Genomic DNA, 22,687 nt, shown 5'->3' with positions numbered 1-22,687 from the left:
TAACTGAAGACTGAACCCTCCAGTCCAAGGTAGAAAATGCCTTGAGAAAGAGTATGTAGGGGCATAAACTTATGATAACATGTGAATAACTTATCAGAGTTTATCTTGAGAAGAAACTAGGAGGTAACACTGAACACCTAAAAGCAAAATGGAAAGAGCGTCCACTTTGTGGGCCAGGTGTGAAAAAGAGAAAAGGGAGTTTTCTGAGTCAAACTAAAACCAACTTCATCATCTATACAGTTTTAACCAGGGCCCGTGGTAATTGCAGACTTTGGTTCCCTGTTACAGAAGAGTTCTCCAGAAGGGCTGTTGCTACTCCATTTTACAGAGCTAGGAAAGGGAGAGGTTTCCTTAGTAGAGGGTAGTGGTGGTATGTCAGCTCTGGAGTTGGCTGGAAGAATATTGCATTGAAAATTGGGTTGGCTATCTGTGCTAAAAATTTCTTTCCAAAAGCCTTCACTGTGAAGTGTTTTCAGAAGTCACATGGAACTGGAGTGGGTAGGGTTACCTCTGTAGTATCTGAAAGGAAGTAAACATCTTTTTTAGTTAGTGTGAACAGATAGGAGATAGCTGAGGAAGAAGTAATGAGGAGTTAGAGAACTGAGCACTTTTTCTAAAACTTTGGTGTTTGTTACCAAGTTGGATTTTATTTCTGAAGGAGTAAATGAGGGTCATTTCTGTAAGAGCTTCCAGGAATAGTTGGCCCTCCCTGCGCCGTCACCTTCTTTATGTTCTCCTATTCTGCCCCAGGTGGCAGATAACATCACATACAGAGGCAATACTGACTTTCCCACAGGGTTGTCTGAGTTGTTTGCCTGTTCAAATTGTTTCGCTGACTTTCTGTGTTACTAACTCTCTGTGAGTGAGTAAGTACGGAGGTTGGGAGGCAAAGGGAAGAAAGATAAGGTGTGAGATCTGAGGTGAGATTGGCAGGCATTGTCTGGAAAAGGACCCAAGAGGGCCTCATGAGGAGTTGGTCCCAGAGAAGTTGAGGGAGCTGCCAGATGATGCCATTTGACTTGTAACAAAATGTCTTTGTTCTGAAATGCAGATGTTTCAGGAGCTTTTCCTGACATGGAGTTAATTATATCTGGTATTTCAGAATGTTTGATGGTAACCTTTGACATTTACACGGATATCGCCAGTCATTATCTTCTGGTTGTATTGCTGTGTATTCCAGAAAGGCATATAAGCATGTATCCCCTTTCAAACACTAATAACTTCTTCCCTGGCTATAAATACAGCTGCATGATGTGGAAATGTAATTGGGCAGCCTACATAGGAGTTTGGAGCTCATGTGGGAATATCTATTTGTAAGAAAACCTGAATATTCATGTAGCAGTGCAGACATCAATAAATTCTCATTTTACCTTATTTATTTCTGTTCCCCAGTGAACGGCAGAGCTCTTAAGCTCAAAGTTAATAGGCATGTTCTTTAGAGATGTACCCTCTCTTACCTTAATAGAACATCTCCCTAACACATTTGTTTATCAGTTGCTAGGTAGCTCTCCCATCAGGTGACACAAGTATGTTTTCTTTGTCTCAGTGCAGCGGTGACAGTTACCATTGTTTGCCATCAATTAGCTTGGGGTAGCATGTCAGAGTTGGACGGGTGGTGTCGTTTTAGTCTGACAGCCACCCGATCAAGTTGAGGAGGGATTGTTTCATTATCCTCTTATCAGGGCTGCTGGATAATGATACTCTACACTGAGAAGTAGGAGGGGGGAAAAGACAGGCAGAAAGAATAGATTTTTAGGGATCGGCAGTATTCAAATTATTCATGCCTCAAGGAGAAGGGAGAGATTAGAGCAATGACTGTGCAAACCCTTAAGAAGCTCCTTTTTCCTAATACAGGTGGAATGTGGAATGATGCCCTCCCGCATGGAGCGGGGGAGGGGCAAGTGCCCAGACTGAGGGAGGAAAGAAAGGGAAAGTAGCCCCTTTACGCGCATAGGCAACAGGGCAAGGATTAGGTGTGGCATCTCTCCGTTCTCCAATTAACCTCAATATCCAATGCAGCCTTCCAAGTGACTCTGATGAGGCCTTTTCCTTGTTAGAAAGCCCTCCTTGGTTTGTGAATTTAGGTCATGAGAGCATTTTCCACTGAAAGGCAGTGCAATTAAATTGCTCCAGGGCGCAATGCAAAGAACTGCAGAAGGTATTGGGGCCTATGTTTTCACTCTCGGGGAGCAAAACTCCAGTCACCCCAAATGCTTCTCATTTTCCTCAGAATGACCGAAGGGAAGTATTTTTTGCATTGTGAACATTAACCATGGCTGGATCTTTATGCTCTTGGAGAAACAAACAAAAAGAAGTGCTGAAAATGTAAAACTACTTCAAGATAAACTAAGCTTCAAGAAGGACAATTGTGTTGACATTTTAGTAACAGCCCATTTTCACTCCTTAACAAAATGCAGTCATGCATGAAAATGACTTGTTATCTTTTAAACTGAAACTCATTATGAATTGCAACTCAAGGTGTGTATTACTCATGAAAAATAAAGTACAACATTTTAACCCTATGAGGATTCTTTCTCAAGGCCCTGAACACTTTATAACAACTTGCATTAGAAAAATTAAACAAAAAATGCTTGTTGTTAGAGAGTATGATGTATTTGCTCTTCTACATTTTAAAACGACCCTCGTCCACAGTTTCTGTTTATATGCATCATCAGGAAAGAGGCCATACGAAGGCGATTTTCAACCTTTCTCATCTCATGGCCACACAGACTAATTACGGAAATTCTGCAGCACTCCAAAAAAAATTTTTTTGCCCATCTGACAAAAAAAAGTATAATTTTGATTGATTTACAATCAATTACATGCCCTTTTTCCTCCAAAATGACTTTTAAAAATCAGGTGCCTATACTTGTATATAAGGATTTCTGCTACCAAGAATTAACCAATCAGACGCAATGTTATTAAGTGACGTGCCCAATAAGATCTGACTCTATTATACCACCTCTATATTTATGGTTCAGGACAGGGCATTCACACCAGACAGCTATTGTTGTGTTGGCTCTTGTCATTTTTTTTATTTGACCATCTAGGGGAAAAGAGGTCAGCGCTCCTGACTAAATATCAAGTATCACATGTTTTAAAAATTCTTGTGGCACGCCTATTGAAAATTGCTGCCATACCGTATTAAAGATTAACCATTCTGGAGCAATTATGCCTTTCTCTTTCCTATCCTATCAATAATAGTAATCATTACAATAACATAAACAGCCAAAGAATAGTAACAGTGGTTTATTGAGCACTTAACCATGGCCCACGCATTGTGCTTTGTGTTTTGTATATAGTATATAATCCCCTTCACCATCCTGTGGAGTATTATTCTTATTTAAGATGAAGAAACTGAGCTTAGGTTAAGTGACTTGCACAAGACACATTGCTAGTAATTGGTAGAAGCTAAGATTCAAACCCAAGTCCATTTGACTGCCAGTGGGTATATTTTGTTCTCTTAACCACCCTGACATAAGACATCTCTCTCTAGTGCCCAATTTCTGGTGAGGCCAAAGGAGCCATAGTTTTCCTTGCAGTTGAACTGATTCTTGAATCTTTCCAGGTTCAAATTTCTCCTGGGAGAATAGGGGTAAGAGTCAGAGAGACAAGATTGAACTCACTCTTTGAATAGGGCCTCTAACTCTTTTTAACATACCTGTGAAAGTCAGCAGAGTCTGGTGTCATTGATTAGCTTTCTCTTTTTGTGCCATGGCCTTGAAAATACTGCCTAAGAAATGTAGGGTGAGCCCATACCTCTTCTCATTTCTCAAGGTTAAATGTCATTTCTCAAGGTCCCAACATTAGAGCAACACCATGGCTTTTAAGTAATTATAAATGACTCCAAATGCGTATTTACTGTAACAGCTCAGTGGCAACAGATCTGCACAGCAAATCTCTTCTTCTTCATGCATTTTTGACAGAGGTGGCGGCCTCTCTGCCAGCGACATCATGCTCACTTGTGGTAACAAGTACACACATCTGATTGCTCATGAATGACCCCTCTTTGCCTGCCTTCTTTCCACCAGTGGATCAATATGCGTCTGACAGCATCTGAAATCTTCATTTGGGAAAAAGCATATTTCCTACTAGATGTTTGTTTTCCAAACCAAGTAATTCCATTAATTTCTTGCCTAAATGAATTTTTGGAGCTGGAAAATTTCTCTTACCCATGCTGAGGTCACTTTGGTGCTTTTAGGGTGGGTAGGAACAGAAACAGAGCACGCATTTTGCATCCTAACCAGCATTTTGGTGGTGAAAGCTATTCATGTGCTTGGTGGGGAAAAAGTGCCTAGGTACTCCAAGCAGCCTTTGCAAATGGAGTGTTGAGGTGTCCTGATATAATATCAATGCCCTTATGCCTTTTCTTGAATTCATCCTGCATTTGAGAAGCATCACGGTGTAGTGATTAAGGACATATAACCTGAAATCAAGCTTCCTGGGTTTGAATTCTGGCCCTACTACTTATAAGCCTCATGACAGGTAACCTAGTTAGGAACCCTATTGGACCACAAGTTCCTTGTCAGTAAACTGGGGAAAGGTTCGCAAAATACTCGATAAACATTAACTATTGATTCTAAGGTATAGGGCAGTAAGAAGGTGAAATGCAGCTCAGATGCAGTCCAGCACTTACTGTTCAAAGTGCAGGCCATGGATCAGCAGCCTCAACATTGCGAGGAACGTCGGGAGTTTGATAGAAATTCAGAATCTCAGCACTCCCTGCCTCTAAGACCTAGTGAATCCAAATTGATGTTTTACCCTGGTGATTTGTTTGCAGGACTCGAGATACCCATACGTTTTTCAACAACAGTGTGCCTTCCACTTGGCTGTTTTATAATACACCTCAGCCTGGCAAGGGAGAGTTTCCCTGCCTCTAAAGTGATGAAGCCATAGTTGCCAGGCAGTGTCTATGGCAGCCTTCCCCAGTTCTAGGGGTGGGCCTGAGAAAAACAGGATTCATTTTCGAAGCAACTACCACTTCTTTCCTCCCTCCATTCATACAGTGAATATGTGAGAGCTGAAGTATCCCCAAGGGCGCCCTGTCTGTACTCATCAGAAATAGAGATTAATTGCTTTCATTTGGATCGAGACAGAGAGCTGCCCATTAGCTCAAATTAACTAGCTGAGCTAGTTAAAGGTGCCACGCCTAGAATACCCTGGTCCACATAACCAATGAGATGGTATCTGGGTACTACCTCGATCAACAGATGCTGCTTTGTCAGTGTTACAAAGCCCCACTGAGTCACCTCTACCTACCTCTACAGAAGACGGGGTGGGAGACAACAGTGAGCCAAGCGCTGGAGAGAGAGAAAGCCCAAAGCAGCAGGGAGGCGAGCTCCTGGTCCTCTGCTAAAGGCAGGGCTCATGAATTCATTTCAAGACCAGGCTTTTATTTCCTTGGGGAGTCCACCATTTCTTAATCACAAAAGCAATAAGAATTTCCAATAAGTTCTCTCCCGTGCCTAATCAGTTGTTCCAGCTGCCAGTCATTGGCCCCGTCTGGAGGGTCACCTCAAAGCCCCCTTCCAGCCTTCAAAGCAGCACTGACCCCTGAGGTGACACCAGACAATGAAGGCCATCCCTGTGGGCAGCCTGTATGTGCCGGTTGATTTGATCACAAGAGTTTTGTTAATATTGCCATGGATTCTGGGGGAATCAGTTTTCTTTCTTACGCTTTGATCCATAGGCCTCAAATGCCACATTGGTTGAGTTTGGAAAATCATTTTGAGTGTGTATGGAAGGAAGGAAATTTTTCCTTTAGTGAATGACCTTAGAATTGCACTCTTAACGGGGAGATTTTCTTCCTGGTGTTAAAAAATCATTTAGCAAAGCCAGAGCATTTGTCTGGAAGCGTGTGTTGTGGTGGGCAGGTCTATGGGAAGTCGGCAGGTATTCAGACTTCAAACACTGAGAGACTGGCACCTGCTTGATAGAGTAGGGGCTGGAAAAGTGTGTTTGAATGAATGAATGAGTGAATGAATGAATGAAATAATATTCTTAGACTGTATTAAGTAAGTTGGAATCCTGGAGGTATGACTGCAATATAATTGGAAATTTCTAGAAGTCAGTGTTAGTAAGAGAGGCATTACTGTGCCATTGTGAAAATTTCTGAGAAATGTGAATTTTTGGTAGAGGCCAAGGGCAATCCTACTAAAGCTACAGCTCTCTGACTCAGAATTTTGTCCATTTTATTTGAAAAGTATATGAAATGAGGGTTGGATATATGTTAGAAAGACATGCTTTGTCTCCTGTTACTTCCTCTAGATCTCTGGTGGTTATATTGGCCACAGGCAACATCCACAACCAGCAGACTTTCCCTGGACTCTGCACACAAACTGCTCTGTGTAGATGCTGAAATGTAAGCTTCTGCTAAATTATCTCACTAGAGGAGACTTTGTCTTATACCTCTCATCCCATCTGTTAGAAAATAGAAGCAAGTCATGGACCTCATTTTGCTGAGGGATAATTTCTTATGCCCTGTGTAAGATACTGTCCAGTATACTTTCCAAATACAGACTTTAACTTGTACTCGAAAATCTTCCCTTTCTCATTCTCATGGGTCCTTATTCAAAGGACCACTGCATTTTCCAGTACCACTCACTGGCAGTAGCGGTGGATGGGCGAGCTGTAGTTGTATGTTTGACTGTTGGTCAGTCAACACTTGACCTCAGCACAGCTAGAGGGCATGTTGGTAAGACCTTGGCCCTATACCAGACTCCTCTTATGTACCATCTTACATCCTCTCCACCTATTCTGTTGCTATGGCAATCATCTGTACCAGTATTACTTAGTAGGTTCTCCCCTCAACTGTACCATGTATCTTGGCTTTCTGTCCTCAAACCTCTCTGATGCTCTTGTACAGAGCATATCTGAGAACCTTTAGCCACTCTGGCTCGTGCGCCTACTTAGATGTGTGAGAGAAATGCCCTATGGGGCAACCCTTGACTAGTGGGAAACAGGAACCAGTGGGTAACTCTTCCTTCCTGTCCTTGTCCTACTCACCAAACCCCAAGATGGATTGTGTCAGCTGACACTTAGATTGTGTTCATTTTTGCTTGCTCAAGAAACTGATATGAATGATGCTGTTGGAGATAATAGGCACCAAGGATTTCTTGTTCCCTAGCCTATCCCAGGGCCTAGCTTAGTGTCTGCCACACAGTAGGTGCTTCATAAATATCTGGAATCATTGGCTGTTGAGAGAGGAATGAAAAGAACACAAGTAACTCTGCACAAAACAGAAGTATTAAAATAAGTAGACAAAGTTAGAGGGCATTATAGGCAAAAGCACAGTATAGCATAACTTGTCATGATATAGTTGAGATGTGGTCAGTTGTCTGGTTTGGCCAGAGTTTGGGGGCACATTATGGGTCCACAAATAGGATAGTGATAATGTGTTAAAACACTTTGAACACTGTCTGATACTCTACTCTAGTAAGTCCTTTATTTTGGTAGACTTGATGTATAGCAGTCTCTTTTCCTCTCTAAACTGCAACCTCCTCAAGGACAGGGACCCACATATAGTACAGTGGTTAGCATGTACCACTTAATAAATACAGAGTAAACAATAATGTTTGGTGGATGGATAGATGGATGGATGGATGATGTATAAATGGATAGATCTGGCTTTTACATGGAATGAAGGAGAAGCCCTTAATCAGGCCTAGCTTTCAGTGTGCAGCAAGCTGAAAAAAATTTTTTCCCAGCCTATTTCATTGCAGCTCATGCAAAAATGTAGCTAATATAGCTAATGCAGGCCTCTGGGAAGCAACACATTTTCTGTTGAACCATCGAGTAGAGCATAAAGTGTGCACACCAAGTTTCCCTGTTGCCCATGGGGTTATAAACAGCAGGGGCAGTGCTTCCCTTGTGATAAACACACACTTACATACAAAAATACCTCCGGGGGATAATAAGTGAGGGGTGCACTCAGCAACTACAACAAAACAAACAGGAGCACTCACATTACTACACTAAAGCAGGAAAAAAAATTGGCTGTGTTTCCAAAGTGTCTCTGTGACCTCTTATTATTCCATTAGTTTTTGGAATAGTGTATAAAACACCGAGCTCCCTGCTGACAAACACCAGTCCCAAAACTATTGCCACAGTGAATCCAAACAGCCTCCTCTCTTGGGTAAAATTATTATTTGGAATACAAGCAGAATTGTGGTTGCCTGAGCGAACTGAGCATAAATGAGGGTAGTGATTCATAAGGTGACTAGCGAGTTTGCAAATGTGCAACTTTTTTGGAGGCTGACGCACAACAGACACTTTGCTTTGCCATTTTGAGCTGGTAAGCATTTTCTCGTCACACCACCTCTTGAAGACGTGGAAGGCTGTGGAGGATGCAGGTTTCTGAGGACAAGAGTTAACCTGACACAATGCTGACTTACCAGAAATAAACCCTTCAAATCAGATCACACCCCTGTCAGTAGCTTTTTAAGCGGGAAGATGATAATTCTGCCTCTTCACATGTTCCTTTAACTACTTGAACTCTTATTCCATTGGATTAAGCTTTTGGGGGCTGGATCATCTGGGGTATTAATTCTATCCAAGAGAAGTTGGAGAAAACTGGAACTGGTATAAAAATACAGCTCCCTGAACTTTTAAACCTTCAAATCTCTTTGATTATGTGGCTTCTTTTTCTTAATCCTTAGCCTGATTCCTTTTATTTTAAAAAATCCATTTATTCTTTGATATCAGTAGAGTAAGTGCAGAAAGAGCAGGGATGGGCATAAAGCTCAGCATAGCTTTGTATAGAGAAGGAAGTTTAAAGAGAGTCAGCATAATGATGCTGGTATGATTGCACTATAATGAGATGTCTGCCATATAGGTCCCAGATACTAAGAGAGCCTCTCTGGTAGTGATAGACTCTGCAAGTGACAAGCCCCAGTTTCTTCTGTGACATGGTACCAATTAGCCAATCTAAATGGGCACATATTTAAGTTTGAGGTCACATACAGTTCTCAAAGGCTAGGCTGCCCCTATGAATGAGGCTTTAACTCACTCTCTGTGTCATAATCGGCAACAGCGGGAGAATATCCCAGAGGTACATTTGAGACCCTCTTTTCATATTTTACAGCGGTGGGAGAAGACTCATTCTTGATGAAGACCAAGTACATCCATCCGTCACACCATCAGGGAAATGCCTGGGGTCAGTTAGACTCTGAAGTTAAGAGTGTAGGATCCTGCGTTGGTGCTAGGATCAGGGGAAGCTCCATTCTCATTACATTGATTTTAGTGACAGAGAGAAACCTAGGCCTGACCCACAGCAGCTCGCAGCAGCGACGAGAAGAAGAGGGTGGCCTGTGTTGTACCCTTCTAGGTCAGCAGAGCAAATCTCCGGTTACCTGAACGCCATCCCTCCTGACTGAAAAGTGCTAATGCAGAGACCTTCGCCCAGATGCAAACCTACAAGACTGACTAATTATACAGTGTCCAGACAGGAAACGGGTGGGGCAAGGCAGTGCTTATAGGAAACCATGGACGTCAGCCTGGAACCAGCAGAATGTGAGCAGCCATAAGGGCACATGAAAACAAAAGCTGTGTATATCCAATAAGGGGAGAACTGTTTCCTTAAAACCACCAAGAGGAAAACAAACAAGCCCCCAAAATATGCTTGCTGTCAGCCTTTGGTATTTAAAAAATGTGGGCTTCACTTGGGGCGCAGTCTGATGCTTGTTCTCCCTTGATTTCAGCTTCCATTTTCTCCAGCAATCATTCAAGCCGAAGCGGAACAGCTGCTGGGGCCGTGCCACCCCCACATCCTGTCAGTCACCCTTCTCCGGGACATAATGTACAGGGGAGCCCCCATAACCCCTCCTCCCAGTTACCTCCACTCACAGCTGTGGACGCAGGAGCTGAGAGGTAAGGCCATCTGTCTCTCTCTTCTAATAGGTGTCGCAGCCAAACCTCCTTCCACATGGAGAAGTGCTTTGACAGTTGCTGAATTTTATTAATAATCCATTGGTGGGTTGAGTTACCCAAAGGTGACATTTTAAAAGTACATACACAAAGCGTGTGGATCAAATATCTCATCTGTTTTATTTTCCATGGGGGGGGTAAAAAAAAAATACATATTGGCAGCCAACTAAAGTGTCTGATGCTGGGAAAACATCAGAATGTCTCTGTCTGTCCCACCTCCTTAGCTGGTCTCAGAGACTCAATTTTAAGAAAACTTCCCCGCAGCTTGAAATGCTTTCCAAATGTACAATAGGGTGGTGCCTTTCAGCACGTGGATCAGTAGTGTTAGACTGAGAGTATAGCATAACAGGACACCGGATTTTATAAGGGCGATGAGAAGGCAACTACTCACCGAATCCTTTATGTTGATACCACCCTCATAAAGAGTTTCTGGGAGAAAAATTTAAAATCTTGACACTTCAGTTCCTGCCCTTGGACTGCCTAACCCTCCAGTGATGTGAACAGCATGTCACTCTTTTCGCTGTCGGGGCCACTTGTCGTCTGGCTTGATTTGAGCTACTGAGGGGTTACTCTCAGACATGCACAGGGGAAAAATGTTCTTGTGGGGAATCCCTGTGCAATACCCTAGAGTTAAGCATTTGGGAGGCAGAATACTAGGTTGAATTGGCAGCAGGAATGAAAGCTCTGAGTCTTGGATTTCACCAGCAGTCTGTGGTTTCATTGTTGTTGGTGTGGCCTATGAGTTGTTTACAGTGTTTTAAGTCCAATAAACCATCTTTTAAAAAATTTAGGCCCACACCTTTATTTAGAGCTATACATCTGTTCATGTAATAATAATCTGCTGCGTGTTGGACATCGTGCTGAGTGTGGGGATGCAAAGACTATTAGAACATGGCCCTGCCCTTACAGGATTTCGTGAGGACAGACATGTAAACAAAGTATAGTAATGCTATTTGAATAAACGATAAAATAAAGATGCCACATGAGCTTAAGGAAAATGTCCCTAACTCTGCTACAGGGAAAGAAAGGCAATAATCTAGACATGGAAGGAAGATTAAGGCTTTTCCTGATGGGTAAATGGAGAACAGCATCCAAAGCAGGAAGAGGAATGTAGGCAAGAGATAAGGTGGGGTACGTACACACATGGAGGGAGGGTCCAGTAGCTAAGGTGACATCATCCAGTGTGTACTTTGCTAATGAAGTTAGACAAGAATCATTACAGGCTCTTTATTATGAGAGAAATCCATCAGATTATTGTTACAGAGAAAGAATTCAGGTCACGAGATGGAAGTAATAGAGGCTGGAAGCAAGGAGATGATGTAGAGAAAATAAGGAAGAGGTTATTGCAGAAGTCCTTGTAAGAAATAGGAGGACTTGAACTGAAGCAAAGCATTAAGGGTGGAGAACGTATTCAAGAAGCTATTATTTAGGAGGCAAAGTCACTAATTATTCATGCATATATTGAGTAAATAGGAGAGGCCAAAATTCATCCCTGAATTTCACCCCTAGCAACCAATATGGAAAACTGTGCCATTAACAGAAATTGAAAATATAAGAGTGGTGGAATAGAGAGAAAGAGGGTGTTGGGTAGAGAAGAGAGTGGGAAAGAAAGATTAATAAATAAAGAGACTTCAGGTTTTGAGTTTTAAGTGGCTATATGGGATGTATGTATATGTGCCTGATGAGCAATTGGAAATATGGACCAGAAGATGTTAGAGTTTTTTTAACAATTATATTATACTTATTTTACAGTTACAGTATGTACAAACTCTTAGCCTCCTTGCACAGGATCCATCAGCAAAGCAGTGTGAATGATAACCATCTATTAAGTTCACAGACACTAGGGACAGGCACACTTTCCAGTTATCAGATATACTCCTATAAGTTGAGATGAGTTTATTCATTTTAAAATTTTATTTAATTTCCAGTTGAGTTTTGAATGACATTAGCCATGGGCTTTTCATCTTCTCATTGCATTCTGCCTGGCTGAGAATCATGCTCCACAAAATAGTGTTGACCTTAAACAAATAGACAGCGAGCTCTATCAGCAGCAAAATGGATTTATTCTGGAACAAGAATTACAACTCACGACATTCAGTCTAATGGCAAACCATGTGTCAGTGCAGAGAAACAAAGGAGATGAATACTCTTATGGAGTTGGGAGAGGCTTGTTGTAAAGGAAGAGTCCATTGGAGGAAACTGACAGAAGTGTAGTGACATTTCATTGGCTGAGTTATGGCAGCCTCCCATTGTCTGAACTGTTACTGGGCAAGAAGGGATCTCTCCTTCCTCCGGCTGAGGTAGTAAGGTAATATCACTTCCTGTCAGAGATGCAAGGTAGTCTCTTCCTGTTGGGGTCAGTAGTATGCATTAAGCGACGTGCTTGAGAGCTCTCTCTTCTAGTTTCCTGACTCTGTTTTACAAGAGGTTTTTATACATTTTTCACAGTGATGAAGCTAAGAACCATCCATTGAGACCTCCTCTTTTTCATCTCATCTTAGTAGTCACAACAACTCTTGACAAGAATATAAGAGAAAAGCAATCCATGTATCATTTTTTTGTACACAGCTATTAAAACAATAAATATAGAAAAAGATTTTAGCCATCAGTGGAGTCAGGAACAGCAGCAACCCAAAATCCTGATATCTGAATCCCAGCCTCAAGTTACTAATTGTTTATGTTCCTGATGCTCCCCCTTGGTGCTTTTTTTAAAAAACATTTTATTTTATGGTGTTTCATTTTTTTCAACTCTTTTGAAAGTTTATAACATACTAAAAAACTGGAAGAATAGTACAATGAACACCCATACATCCTAAACCCAAATGTTGTTAATATGTTGCCACCTTCTCTCTCTGGCTATTTCTTTTACTCTTTGCCTCTCTAACTTGGAAGATACTTTATTTGTTTGTTTGCTGTTGCTGAACTACCTGAGAGACTGTTGCAAGTATCACTGCACTTTAACCCGATCTACTTCAGGAATGACTCCCTAAGAAGGACATTGTATATTCACAATGTAATTATCACACTCAGGAAATTTAACATTGATATAATGTTATTATCTAATATACAATCAATATTCCAATTTCTCCAATTGTGGAGATAATGTTTTTTTATAGCTAGAGTTTTTTTCTTTATTCCTTTTTACAATTCAGAATCTAACAGAGATCACAGTTCTCATTTCTTTTTTGTCTTCTTGAATCTAATGAAATTCCCCAGCTTTTAAAAATTATCATCACTATCATTATTATTGTCTTTCTTGACACTGACAGTTTTTTTAAGAACTCGGGACATTTGTTTTGCAGAATGTTTTACGGTTTGGATGTGTATGATTGTCTCTTACTGAACAGATTCATTGTAAACATTTTTTGGCAGTAATACCACTTGGTTATATGGTGTTTCTCAGCTCTTCTTATCCTCAGTTTGCACCTCATAGGGAATTAGAAGTAAATGAACCAAAGCAGGTAGGGCACTTTGCACGTTCCGTGGCATGAAGCAGACACTGAGTAGCTTTTGCTGCTGACATGAAGACAGGTGACTGTGGCTTGGCTGAGAGTTGCAGGTTTAGAAGCCAGAAGATGTTAAATGATCACAGTAGTTGATAATGTAGCTAATCGTGGAAGGGAAAATGGAGAGGAGGGGAAAGATGGTGGTACTTTGTATGGCTGGTGAATGAAGTGGACATTTCACTTCCTTGGCTTTGCCCTGCTGCTCTGCCGTCCCCACAGGATGTGCGCCGTGTCCCTGTGCCAGCCCAACTGGAATGGGCAAGTGTGGGGAAGGTTATCTCTTCCGATCAGATTTGGAGAGGAGGATGACATGTAACAGCTCTGGATTATTCACTGTGTTTGCATTAGTGTCCAGCATAAAAACACTAAGAGGAAATGTGCTTACCTTCCGCTTTTGGTTTATATATCTTTGCCTCTGTTTGCTTGGGAAAACCCCCAGTAAAAACTCCAGCAGTTTTCTTAACGGAAATAGGTTTATCACACTTTGCGATTTTTAGTGGGAAACTGGCATTTTTTCCTGCTTTGTGGGCATTGATTCATAATTTACTTAGCTTTAACTTGTTAATAAAATGAGCTGAGTCACTGTCAGAAGTCAGGAAAGGTCCACCACATCTATCCAGTTAGCATCAGGTTCTTTGATTCTTAAACCATCATAAAATAAAATAAAAGCAAGCTCTCTGTCAATTTGATGAAGTTCCATTTTTATTTTGAAAAATTATCTGAATGACACACCTTTACAGTGATTCAAGCAGTATCAGCCACATCATCTAATGCTGATTTAAATTTATAATGGAAAGTGGTGTTTTATTATGCCACACTGAACAAGACAGTGGTACTTTTGTTAACAGTGGCTCCCCGTGAGAAGAACCCAGTGTCTTGGGAATTGTTAAATGTACTGGATTTCATAGTACGTCTTTTTGATGAGGGGGGATAGAAACACAAAAATATTGATGGGAGTCCCTTTTGAGATGGAGAAATCTTGCTATCCCAATAATAATAAACCAGCTGGATTTGTGTCATTCATTCATCTCATCTGTATGTCAGCGGCTTCTCTCCATCCTGAAGAAGGCCACAAGCATGGTGTGCTCTGTAGTACAAGTGGCAGAGCTTCAGGGAATGGGTGAATTGGCCACAGTGGAACGACTTCCTATGTGCTCCATCTCAGAGCCAGAGAAGACTAAAAGCAAGGAAAGGCTGTGGTCTCCTCAGGGAAAATACAGTCAAGTACAGGAATCAACAGTGGAGAATGTTAGGGATAGTTGTTTTTGAGAAGATAGTCAGAACACCTTAACCAAACAAGGAATGCCAATTTCATGAGTCTATATCAAGTCTTGAGAAGCCTTACTTGTTTTTATTCATATCAGATGTGACATTCCTAGAATTCTGGAAACTTTGATATCTGAGCACTCTTTCTGTGCCTTTGAATAACCAGGGCTGGTCTTCAGAGATGCTATTTTCAAATTCAGCATTGAGAACATAGTATAGCTTTCCTGCATGCTAAGGGGGCAAAGATAGCATTGTTTTCTTTATTTTTTTTTTAATGTATTGGAGTGACATTGGTTAATAAAATTATATAAGTTTCAGGTATACGGTTGTACAACACATCATCTGTATATGGTACTGTGTGTTCACCACCCCAAGTCAATTCTCCTTCCATCAACATTTATCCCCCTTTACTTTTTTCTGCCTCCCCCCAGCCCCCATCCCTCTAGTGATCACCATACTGTTGTCTGTGCCCATGAGTCTTTCCTTTTTTTTCTCTGCTTCCTTCCCCCTTCTCTCCCAGCCCCTTTCCCTCTGATAGCTGTCAGGTTCTTCTGCTCTAGTCAAACCAGCCAACTCACTGACTTTGTTTCTGCATCTTAATTCAGAATCTTTCTCCACTTCAAGACTTCCCTTATTATCATATTCTTGACTAAATGTTACTCATCTTTTGTAGCTTCGATTAGTTCTCAACCCAGAAAGCCTTTTTGCCTCTTGCAGGTCACAGAGACAAATCACCCGGTTAACTCCCGTGGTCCTTTTTATCTGTTTAATTTTTTTACCATTTCCTAGATGTCACCTTGCTAACTTGATTGTTCATTCTTTGAGGGCAGGAGCCTTAAGTTTCCTTGTAACCTCCAAACTGCCTTGTGCTGCACTGCTCAGGGGTAGGTGCTGAGGAGGGTTTACAAGGGACAAGGGTCTGTGAGGGGAATGCCTAGGAAACAGGCTTTTGCCAGTTCCCAGAAAGGACTGTTTCCCTGGAGTCATTGGTCTAGATGGTGATGATCCCAGTTCTGAGTTCCTACCATCTTGTGTAACCTGAATATATTGACAAAATAAAGAGTTGCTCTAATACATACAATTGTGCACACACATTGCTAAGAGTCCCTTGCCATCATCCATTGGTCAGGTCCCCTCCACTCTTTTCCTGTGGTCGTCACTAGAAGCCTGATACCATTCTCTCTGATTTGCACATGTAGCATCTGAACAGCTCAAAGCTAGTCCTGCTGCTTTGCTGTCCTTCCCTTGCCCTGGACTTTCTGAGAAAACAGGGGTATGGGTGTCTTCACATACTCAGCTTGTTCACAGCCTTACACGTACACACATATAAACACACACAGTCCACATAATCTTCCTCTCTCTTCTTCTTAGTGCCCTAGTAAATGTACAGTAATGGCTAAAAAAATCATAAGCATGATATAAAATATTAAAGCTTATGATAATCTGTCTCAGCACTGGGTTTATTCATTTGAGTCATTCCCTCAGCTGGTATTTGAGTCCCAGGCAGGAAGCGGGACACTGAGGATATAGTTGTCAATAAGAGTGTAAAGTATCCCATCTAATGAGAGACAACTAGGTCAATAGGCAACTATGATTTAGGATGTTATGAAGGGGTGCTACAGGGGGTGCTCTGGAGACCCACAGAAAGATCATCCAACCCAAAATTAGGGAGGGAGAAATAGAGGGAAAAATGTCTCCTTCATTGAAGGTCTCTAGAACCTTGCCAGGCAACATGGGAGCATGCAAAAGCTCAGAGGAGAGAGGGGGGAGGGATGGAGTTTCAGGTATAAATGTGGGAGGAGCCTCATTAGCTGTAGTAAGGAGTTTGGGCTTTCTTTTGAGGACAAGGATTTGTGTATTTGGCCAATAAGGGTATCCTGGTGACTCTGGCATATATTCCAAATGCCTCCCTGTCACGTTATCCACCTAGCAAGAGTTCACAATGTAATCTGTGCCAACAGAAGGAGAAATGATGAAGAATGGACAAATGGTTCCAGTCCTCAAGCAGACAAGGCCGTTCTTTATCCTAGAATGATGAGGCAACACAGTGAAGTTTGTTATTTTCCTTATTAATACAATTTGAAAAGACAGTTTTGTCCTTTGCAATTCAAAGCTTGGGTTTTATATCATCATGACACATCAGAGTTTTGAAGAGTCACTGATTGTCAAAAAAATGCCTCTATATTAGAGACAAGGTGACAGACATCTGAAGGTTAGAGCTCTAATATCAACAGTAACTTGGTCTCACTTGTCTTATTATATTAGAGAAGACTCAGATATTGTTAAGAGATCTCTGCGTTGCTGGGTGTCATAACTTAGTTGCAATTTACTCAGTGAGCACTGCTCTGAAATGCTCCCTAACATGTATGACAGACACTTTCCCAGATGTGTAGAAAGATACCAAACTTATGGGGTGACAGATAGACATTGGCTTCTCAGTCTGAAAAATAAAGCTCGTCAATCTTGATTGTTGAAATAATTGAGAAAAGCCATAGTCCAAAAACAATCATAAGCTTCCACTAGCCACTTTTATCAGACTACATGTTGGCATCTACATCATCCTCTGTCAGAGTCTCTAGCTCTGCTGGTCACCTTGTGCCAGGGGATCATGAGCATCATTCTCTCTCTTTGGCTGCAGCACTTTCTATTCAGAAAACAAACTGTTATCCTCACTTGGCATCCCACAAAGGGGTCAATTTCATATATATTCAAGATTAAGAGAGGTAGGGTCCAAAATCCACCTTCTCATAATGGATCACACACATTCTACTTGTGAATCACTGAATATAATGAGTGTTGTTCCTAATGTCAGTACTGTGAGCAGTGAAGAGGCAGAAAATTCTAGTATCCTGGCCTTGAGAATGGAGATTAGAGTTTTGGGTCTTAGATTGGAAATGCTTGTTGTTCTTTTCCTATTTGTTTTCTTTTTAATCTGTCAAAAGGTCCTGGTACTTCTTCATGTTTATTCTGGGGCAGAGTAGTCCACCCATCTTTATACTTCTTAAATATTGATCCATGACCACAGCCATGCTTCATTTTTTATGGCAAATATCAGCCGGGTTATTTGTTCTTTGTCTTTCGAATGAACTTTCTCCTTATAGAGATATTTACCTTACTAATAGCTTCTTAAATGTGCCATGCTGATTTACTCCTGATATTCACACATATGGGGAAGTTGGTGATAATGTTACTTTCTTCTTATCTACCCAATGATTGTGAATGGCTCCACCGGCGGAAAAAAATCCCTAAATTAAACACCTAAAAATCTTAGGAGTCAACTTTGAGTCCTCCTTTTCTCCAAATACTCTCACATCTGATTAATCTATACGTCCTATTAGCTCAAACACATTTAAGGTGAATCAGCTCCACTTCTCCGACCTCAGTTCACCACGATCCCCTCCCGTCTCAGCCTATATCCATCTTGCCACCCCACAGCTTTCCACCCTCGTACCAGCAGGGCACACAGGCCTTTGCTCCACCACAAGAGGTGCCCTTTAAAAGGTAAATCAAATCACTGAGGAATTTGTGCTCACATCCCTCCCCCTCAACCCTAGCCATACTTGGAATATAGTCCAGGTCCCTTTTGAAGTCTGCATGGGCTTCTGTGGTCTGGTCTTCATCAAATTCATTTACCACTGCTCTTCTTGCCTAATATGCTCTAGCCACACTGTCCTTCTTACTGTTTCTTGGAAAACAATGCATCTGCCTCAGGGCCTTTGTACTTGCAGTTCCTAAAACCTGTGGGAGTCACCTTCACTAAAACTTTACATGACTTATGTCTTCATTTCTGGTGTCTGCTTAGATGTTACCTCTTCAGAAAGGCCTTTCTTGACTACTTCATTTAAAACTCCCCCCTCCAATTTCACATACTCCTTAACTCTGTTCTATTTTTCTTCATAGATTTAACACTCCCTGAAATTACACTGTCTCTTCAATCTCTTCAGTGGTTTGCTTTGCTTGTACTCCAGTAAAATGGGAGCTCCCTGAGAACTGAGACTATGTTGTGCTTCCAACTACCTTATTCACAATCCTTTCCCCTCAGAGCTTAAAAGGGGCACCTAAGAAATTGTGTGGAATGAATGAATGTCAGTGGAAGGCAGGACTATGACTATGATTCCTTTATTATTTCTGGGAAAGGTAATAGTAACCCTGAGCAGATGATTGTTGTTTTTTCCATCTCCACATTCTCCTCTGGGTCACTTCATGGAAAAGCAAGACGTTGATGTGTGCATACGTGTGGCACTCTACCAAACAAATAGCTTGACTCATGGTTCAAATATTCATCCACATCAGACTATTTTCTATGTATTTTTAATTGCATAGTACACTGGTTCTTTATGTTAGATTAATTACAACCACACATCACAAAGCAACCATTAGAATGTCTGTAAAAGGAGCTATATTTTTTAAATGCCAGGAAAGTTGTTTCACCTCTGAATGCCAAATCAGCCATCTTTATTTTGTTCCCACATTCCAAACAAATCTACGTCATGTGAAGCCCAAGATGGTGTTTTTTTAGTCCCCTTGGATTTTCAGTCAGGAAAGTGAGTCATGACAGTAACAAGGGAGGCTTGAGGTAAAATAGAATTCCTTTTCTTGCAACCTCTACTTTAGGGCATTAGCATGCAGCAACATAGAGTTCAAACTAAGCCATTACATTATTCAAATGTGTCACTGTGTTCTTTTCATACGCTTTCTCTGAAACAGCAAGTCATATGCAGCCAGAATTCCCCAAGCGAAAGCCCACAAGTCGTTCTAGCCTGAGTCAAGACATTCATCTATTACACAGTGCCTCGTCTCTGACGTAGAAAAGGCTGTTGCAAGGAAAGCCTCTGCTTAATGTTGTAACAGTGTGACCTGGAAATCAACTTGCTCTTTTCCCCTCTCAAGTGGGGACAGTTGAGGGAATTGGCTGCTAAGAGACTATATATCTTCTTGCAAGTGAAGGACAGTGTATTAATGGAGAGGAAAACTGTTGAGGTGAACAGAAACCAAAAGACAAGGTGCTTCGGATTATCCTTTTTGCTCAGTTTTCTGAGAAATAGTCTTGGTTGTTTTTCTGTGTAATTGCAAGGAGGAAAACCTTTTCTCTGTTTTAATCATCTTCTCAGAGTAAATGATTGGAGTCATTCTGTTGAATAAGATGTTCTCCTCTTAAAAACAGAAATGGTGGTATGTGGGAAATAGAATATCCAACTGAATATTGGGGCCAGTTGGACAAATTATCATCTACCGGGACACAAGAATTGGCACCGAGTTTGGAGCCAAGTGTATGGAACCAATGATCTGTTCAAAAGAGTAATTCTTCAACAGTAACCACTAATATTTATTAAATACTTATCTCTGTATAATACTGCATGAGGTGCTAGGGATACAAATGGGAGTAAACATCTGAGGATTTCATGCTCTTCCCATCTATAAGGAGCCAAGAGCCCTTCTTTAATCGTGAATTTTTAAATATATGCTGTTTCCTCTAATTCATTTCTCTAGAGAAAAAAACAGCACAATTTATTTCTGACCAAACCACCACCCACTAGTTTCTTTTCAAATGTATGGATTATATTGAACTTTGAGGTCTCATTTGGCAGTGGCTTTCAAAGGTACCTGGCCGTGCTTGGCAGGAGTACTACTGCACTTTGAGGTTATTGAGTTGGCCAAAAAGTTCATTATGTTTTTTCCATACAATGGCTCTAGTAGTACTTAGTTGTCCTTAACTGCGTTTGAAACAATTTTGTTAGATTGCATTGTGACAGTTGTCATATTGGTGTGCATTTAAAAAACTTACCAAAATTGGTAAATTTTTGTGCAGCCATTTTAATATTGAAGACAGAAGAAGTATGCAACATAGTCAGTGTATTATGCTCTATTATCTCAAGAACGGTAAAAACGCAACTGAAATGTAAAAAAAGATGTGTGCAGTGTGTGGTGGAGGTACTGTGTCTTGATCAAATGTGTCAAAAGTGGTTTGTGAAGTTTCTTGGTATTATTGATATTTTGGCTAAATAATTCTTTGCTGTGGGGCTTTCTTATGCATTGGAAGATGGTTAGCAGCACCCCTGGCCTCTACTCACTAGAAACCAGTAGTGGGAGATAGCCAACATGCTCAAAATATCCAAATCAATAAAGTTATTGGTAAAAATGAAAAATTGTCTTTTATTTTACGGAAAAAAAAACTAAATGAACTTTTTGACCAGCCCAATAGTTCTAAAAGGTCTTTGGATATTGTCAAGGAACTGGTGTATGCAGTTTGAGATTATGAGAAAGACATGGAACAGGCTATTTTTCTACCTATGCCACTCTTTCTCATGTTTAGACAAAAATAACACTTATTTTCCCCTTTTTCTCATCTAGCATTCTCATTACACTCTCTTCTGAATGATTTTTTTTTAAATCTAATGCATTCTACTACAAAGCTGGCTGAACTTTATGCCTAACACTGTGCTGAACAAGAGAGTCTGCCCTTTGCCATTGGGCAGGCTGTGAGTTTGTCCCCTTGCTTTGACCTACTAAGAACTGCCAAAGGGAAGATATCATTGCAGATTTTTTTTCATAGTATTATTTTTGACATCAGATGTCTAAGACCACTCTGGATAAATTTTCCTCTGGCTGGCACTTTTTTGTAAAGAGGATTTGGCAGAATCAGAATTTTCTTCCCTCTCTCCTTATCACGTAGATTCTGAAATAGACAAACAACCGAGTCACAGCCAATTCTGTGGGCAAGATATGCCAAAAATACTCCAGCTTTTGGTTAAGTGTGTCCTGCATAGTTCAATTTTCTAACATATCCTGGATGTCTTCTCCTCTTCCCTTTTTTATTTCTAGGGTAGGGGGAGGATTTTGTAAATACACTTCTCTGCTTGGGCATTGTTTCTTTGTTTTCCTGACTTACAAGTGACTCCCTATACCGAAGTGGAGAAACATTTCTCTAGAATACTCTATCCTTTCTATTTCTCACAAATGTTCATTATAGTATATATGTGAGTCTTCTTTAAAAAGCTCTGGCAATCATTTAACCTACTGCTAGCTTCACAGCCCTCTTGTGCTCTATGGAGGTTCTGGCAATTATTTTGGAGTCTTGGTCTTGTCCAACGCGATAAATTATTTGTAGTTAATATTGACTCAGCCTCTTGTAAGGAGAAAGAAACACCAAGCCCTTCCAGGGGATGGATTTCACTCTTTGAGTAGTTTGGGAAAGTCCTCAGATGGACATGTACAGCTCTTGGCCTGCTTTGGTCCTGCCCAGATGGACAGTGTTGCAATTACCCACACTTCCCAGCGGCTGTTTCTTCATTTCTGAAAGCTGGTCTTGATTGTCTCAGAAGCAGAATTCAATTTGCAGTTCCCCCAGTAACGTGCTGTGATTCATTCGGGGACAAATCTGGATTGAACTGAGTCCAAGTGTCTCTTTTGTGAGACAGAAGGGAAGTATAAGTAGATACTATAGTCACCCAGATGAATCAGCCAGGAATTCATGAAGTGATTCATAAATCGTTATAAAGACCACTAAAGTCTACTAAAACAGAGTGCTGTCTGGCTATACAAAGTGAAGTATTATCATTCTGGCGGGGGGGTGGGGTTAGATGTTAAATCAGATGTGAAATCCTTAAAACTGTGCTATTCTTTTTAGGTTTTGAAAAGGATTCCTTTTTTCCCCTCTGCAGTTGGCCAACTGCTAAAGCCATTTTTCATTGATTAGTTTTTGCAGATGAATTTTAAAACCACCACAGAAGATTCCCCACAATTCTTTGGGGGAATAAAAAAATACCTCCCCAAATCCACCGTAGACCAGTTTGTAGCCATTATTTCTACTCCATGGCAGCAAATCAATAATATTTTTCACACAAATACAGTGAAACAAGCTGTTCTGGTGCATTCTCTCTTCTTTGGGAGGTCTGTAACCCTCATGGAAGGGGTTGGGGGAAGAACTATCCAAAGCACATATCAACCAACATTTAATCTAGTGGATCATGTAAACACCTTTTTTTCAAAGT

At 41.0% G+C, this 22,687-nt stretch overlaps 1 protein-coding gene across 1 annotated transcript in view; it reads left to right on the top strand.

Moving 5' to 3' along the window:
- GLIS3 (GLIS family zinc finger 3) overlaps positions 1 to 22,687 on the top strand; it is a 440,244-nt gene that overhangs the window by 389,241 nt on the left and 28,316 nt on the right. The window contains exon 7 of the mRNA XM_054583075.1: positions 9,699 to 9,867. Coding sequence (XP_054439050.1) covers positions 9,699 to 9,867 — 169 coding nt within the window. The remainder of the gene's footprint in view (positions 1 to 9,698; positions 9,868 to 22,687) is intronic.

The sequence above is a fragment of the Pteronotus mesoamericanus genome, unplaced genomic scaffold (genome assembly GCF_021234165.1).
Source record: "Pteronotus mesoamericanus isolate MK-2021 breed Mesoamerican mustached bat unplaced genomic scaffold, CSHL_Meso_final contig_73, whole genome shotgun sequence".
NCBI classification, from domain to species: domain Eukaryota; kingdom Metazoa; phylum Chordata; class Mammalia; order Chiroptera; family Mormoopidae; genus Pteronotus; species Pteronotus mesoamericanus.
Note: the sequence above shows the minus strand (reverse complement) of the source record. Positions and strands in the feature narration are given on the sequence as shown.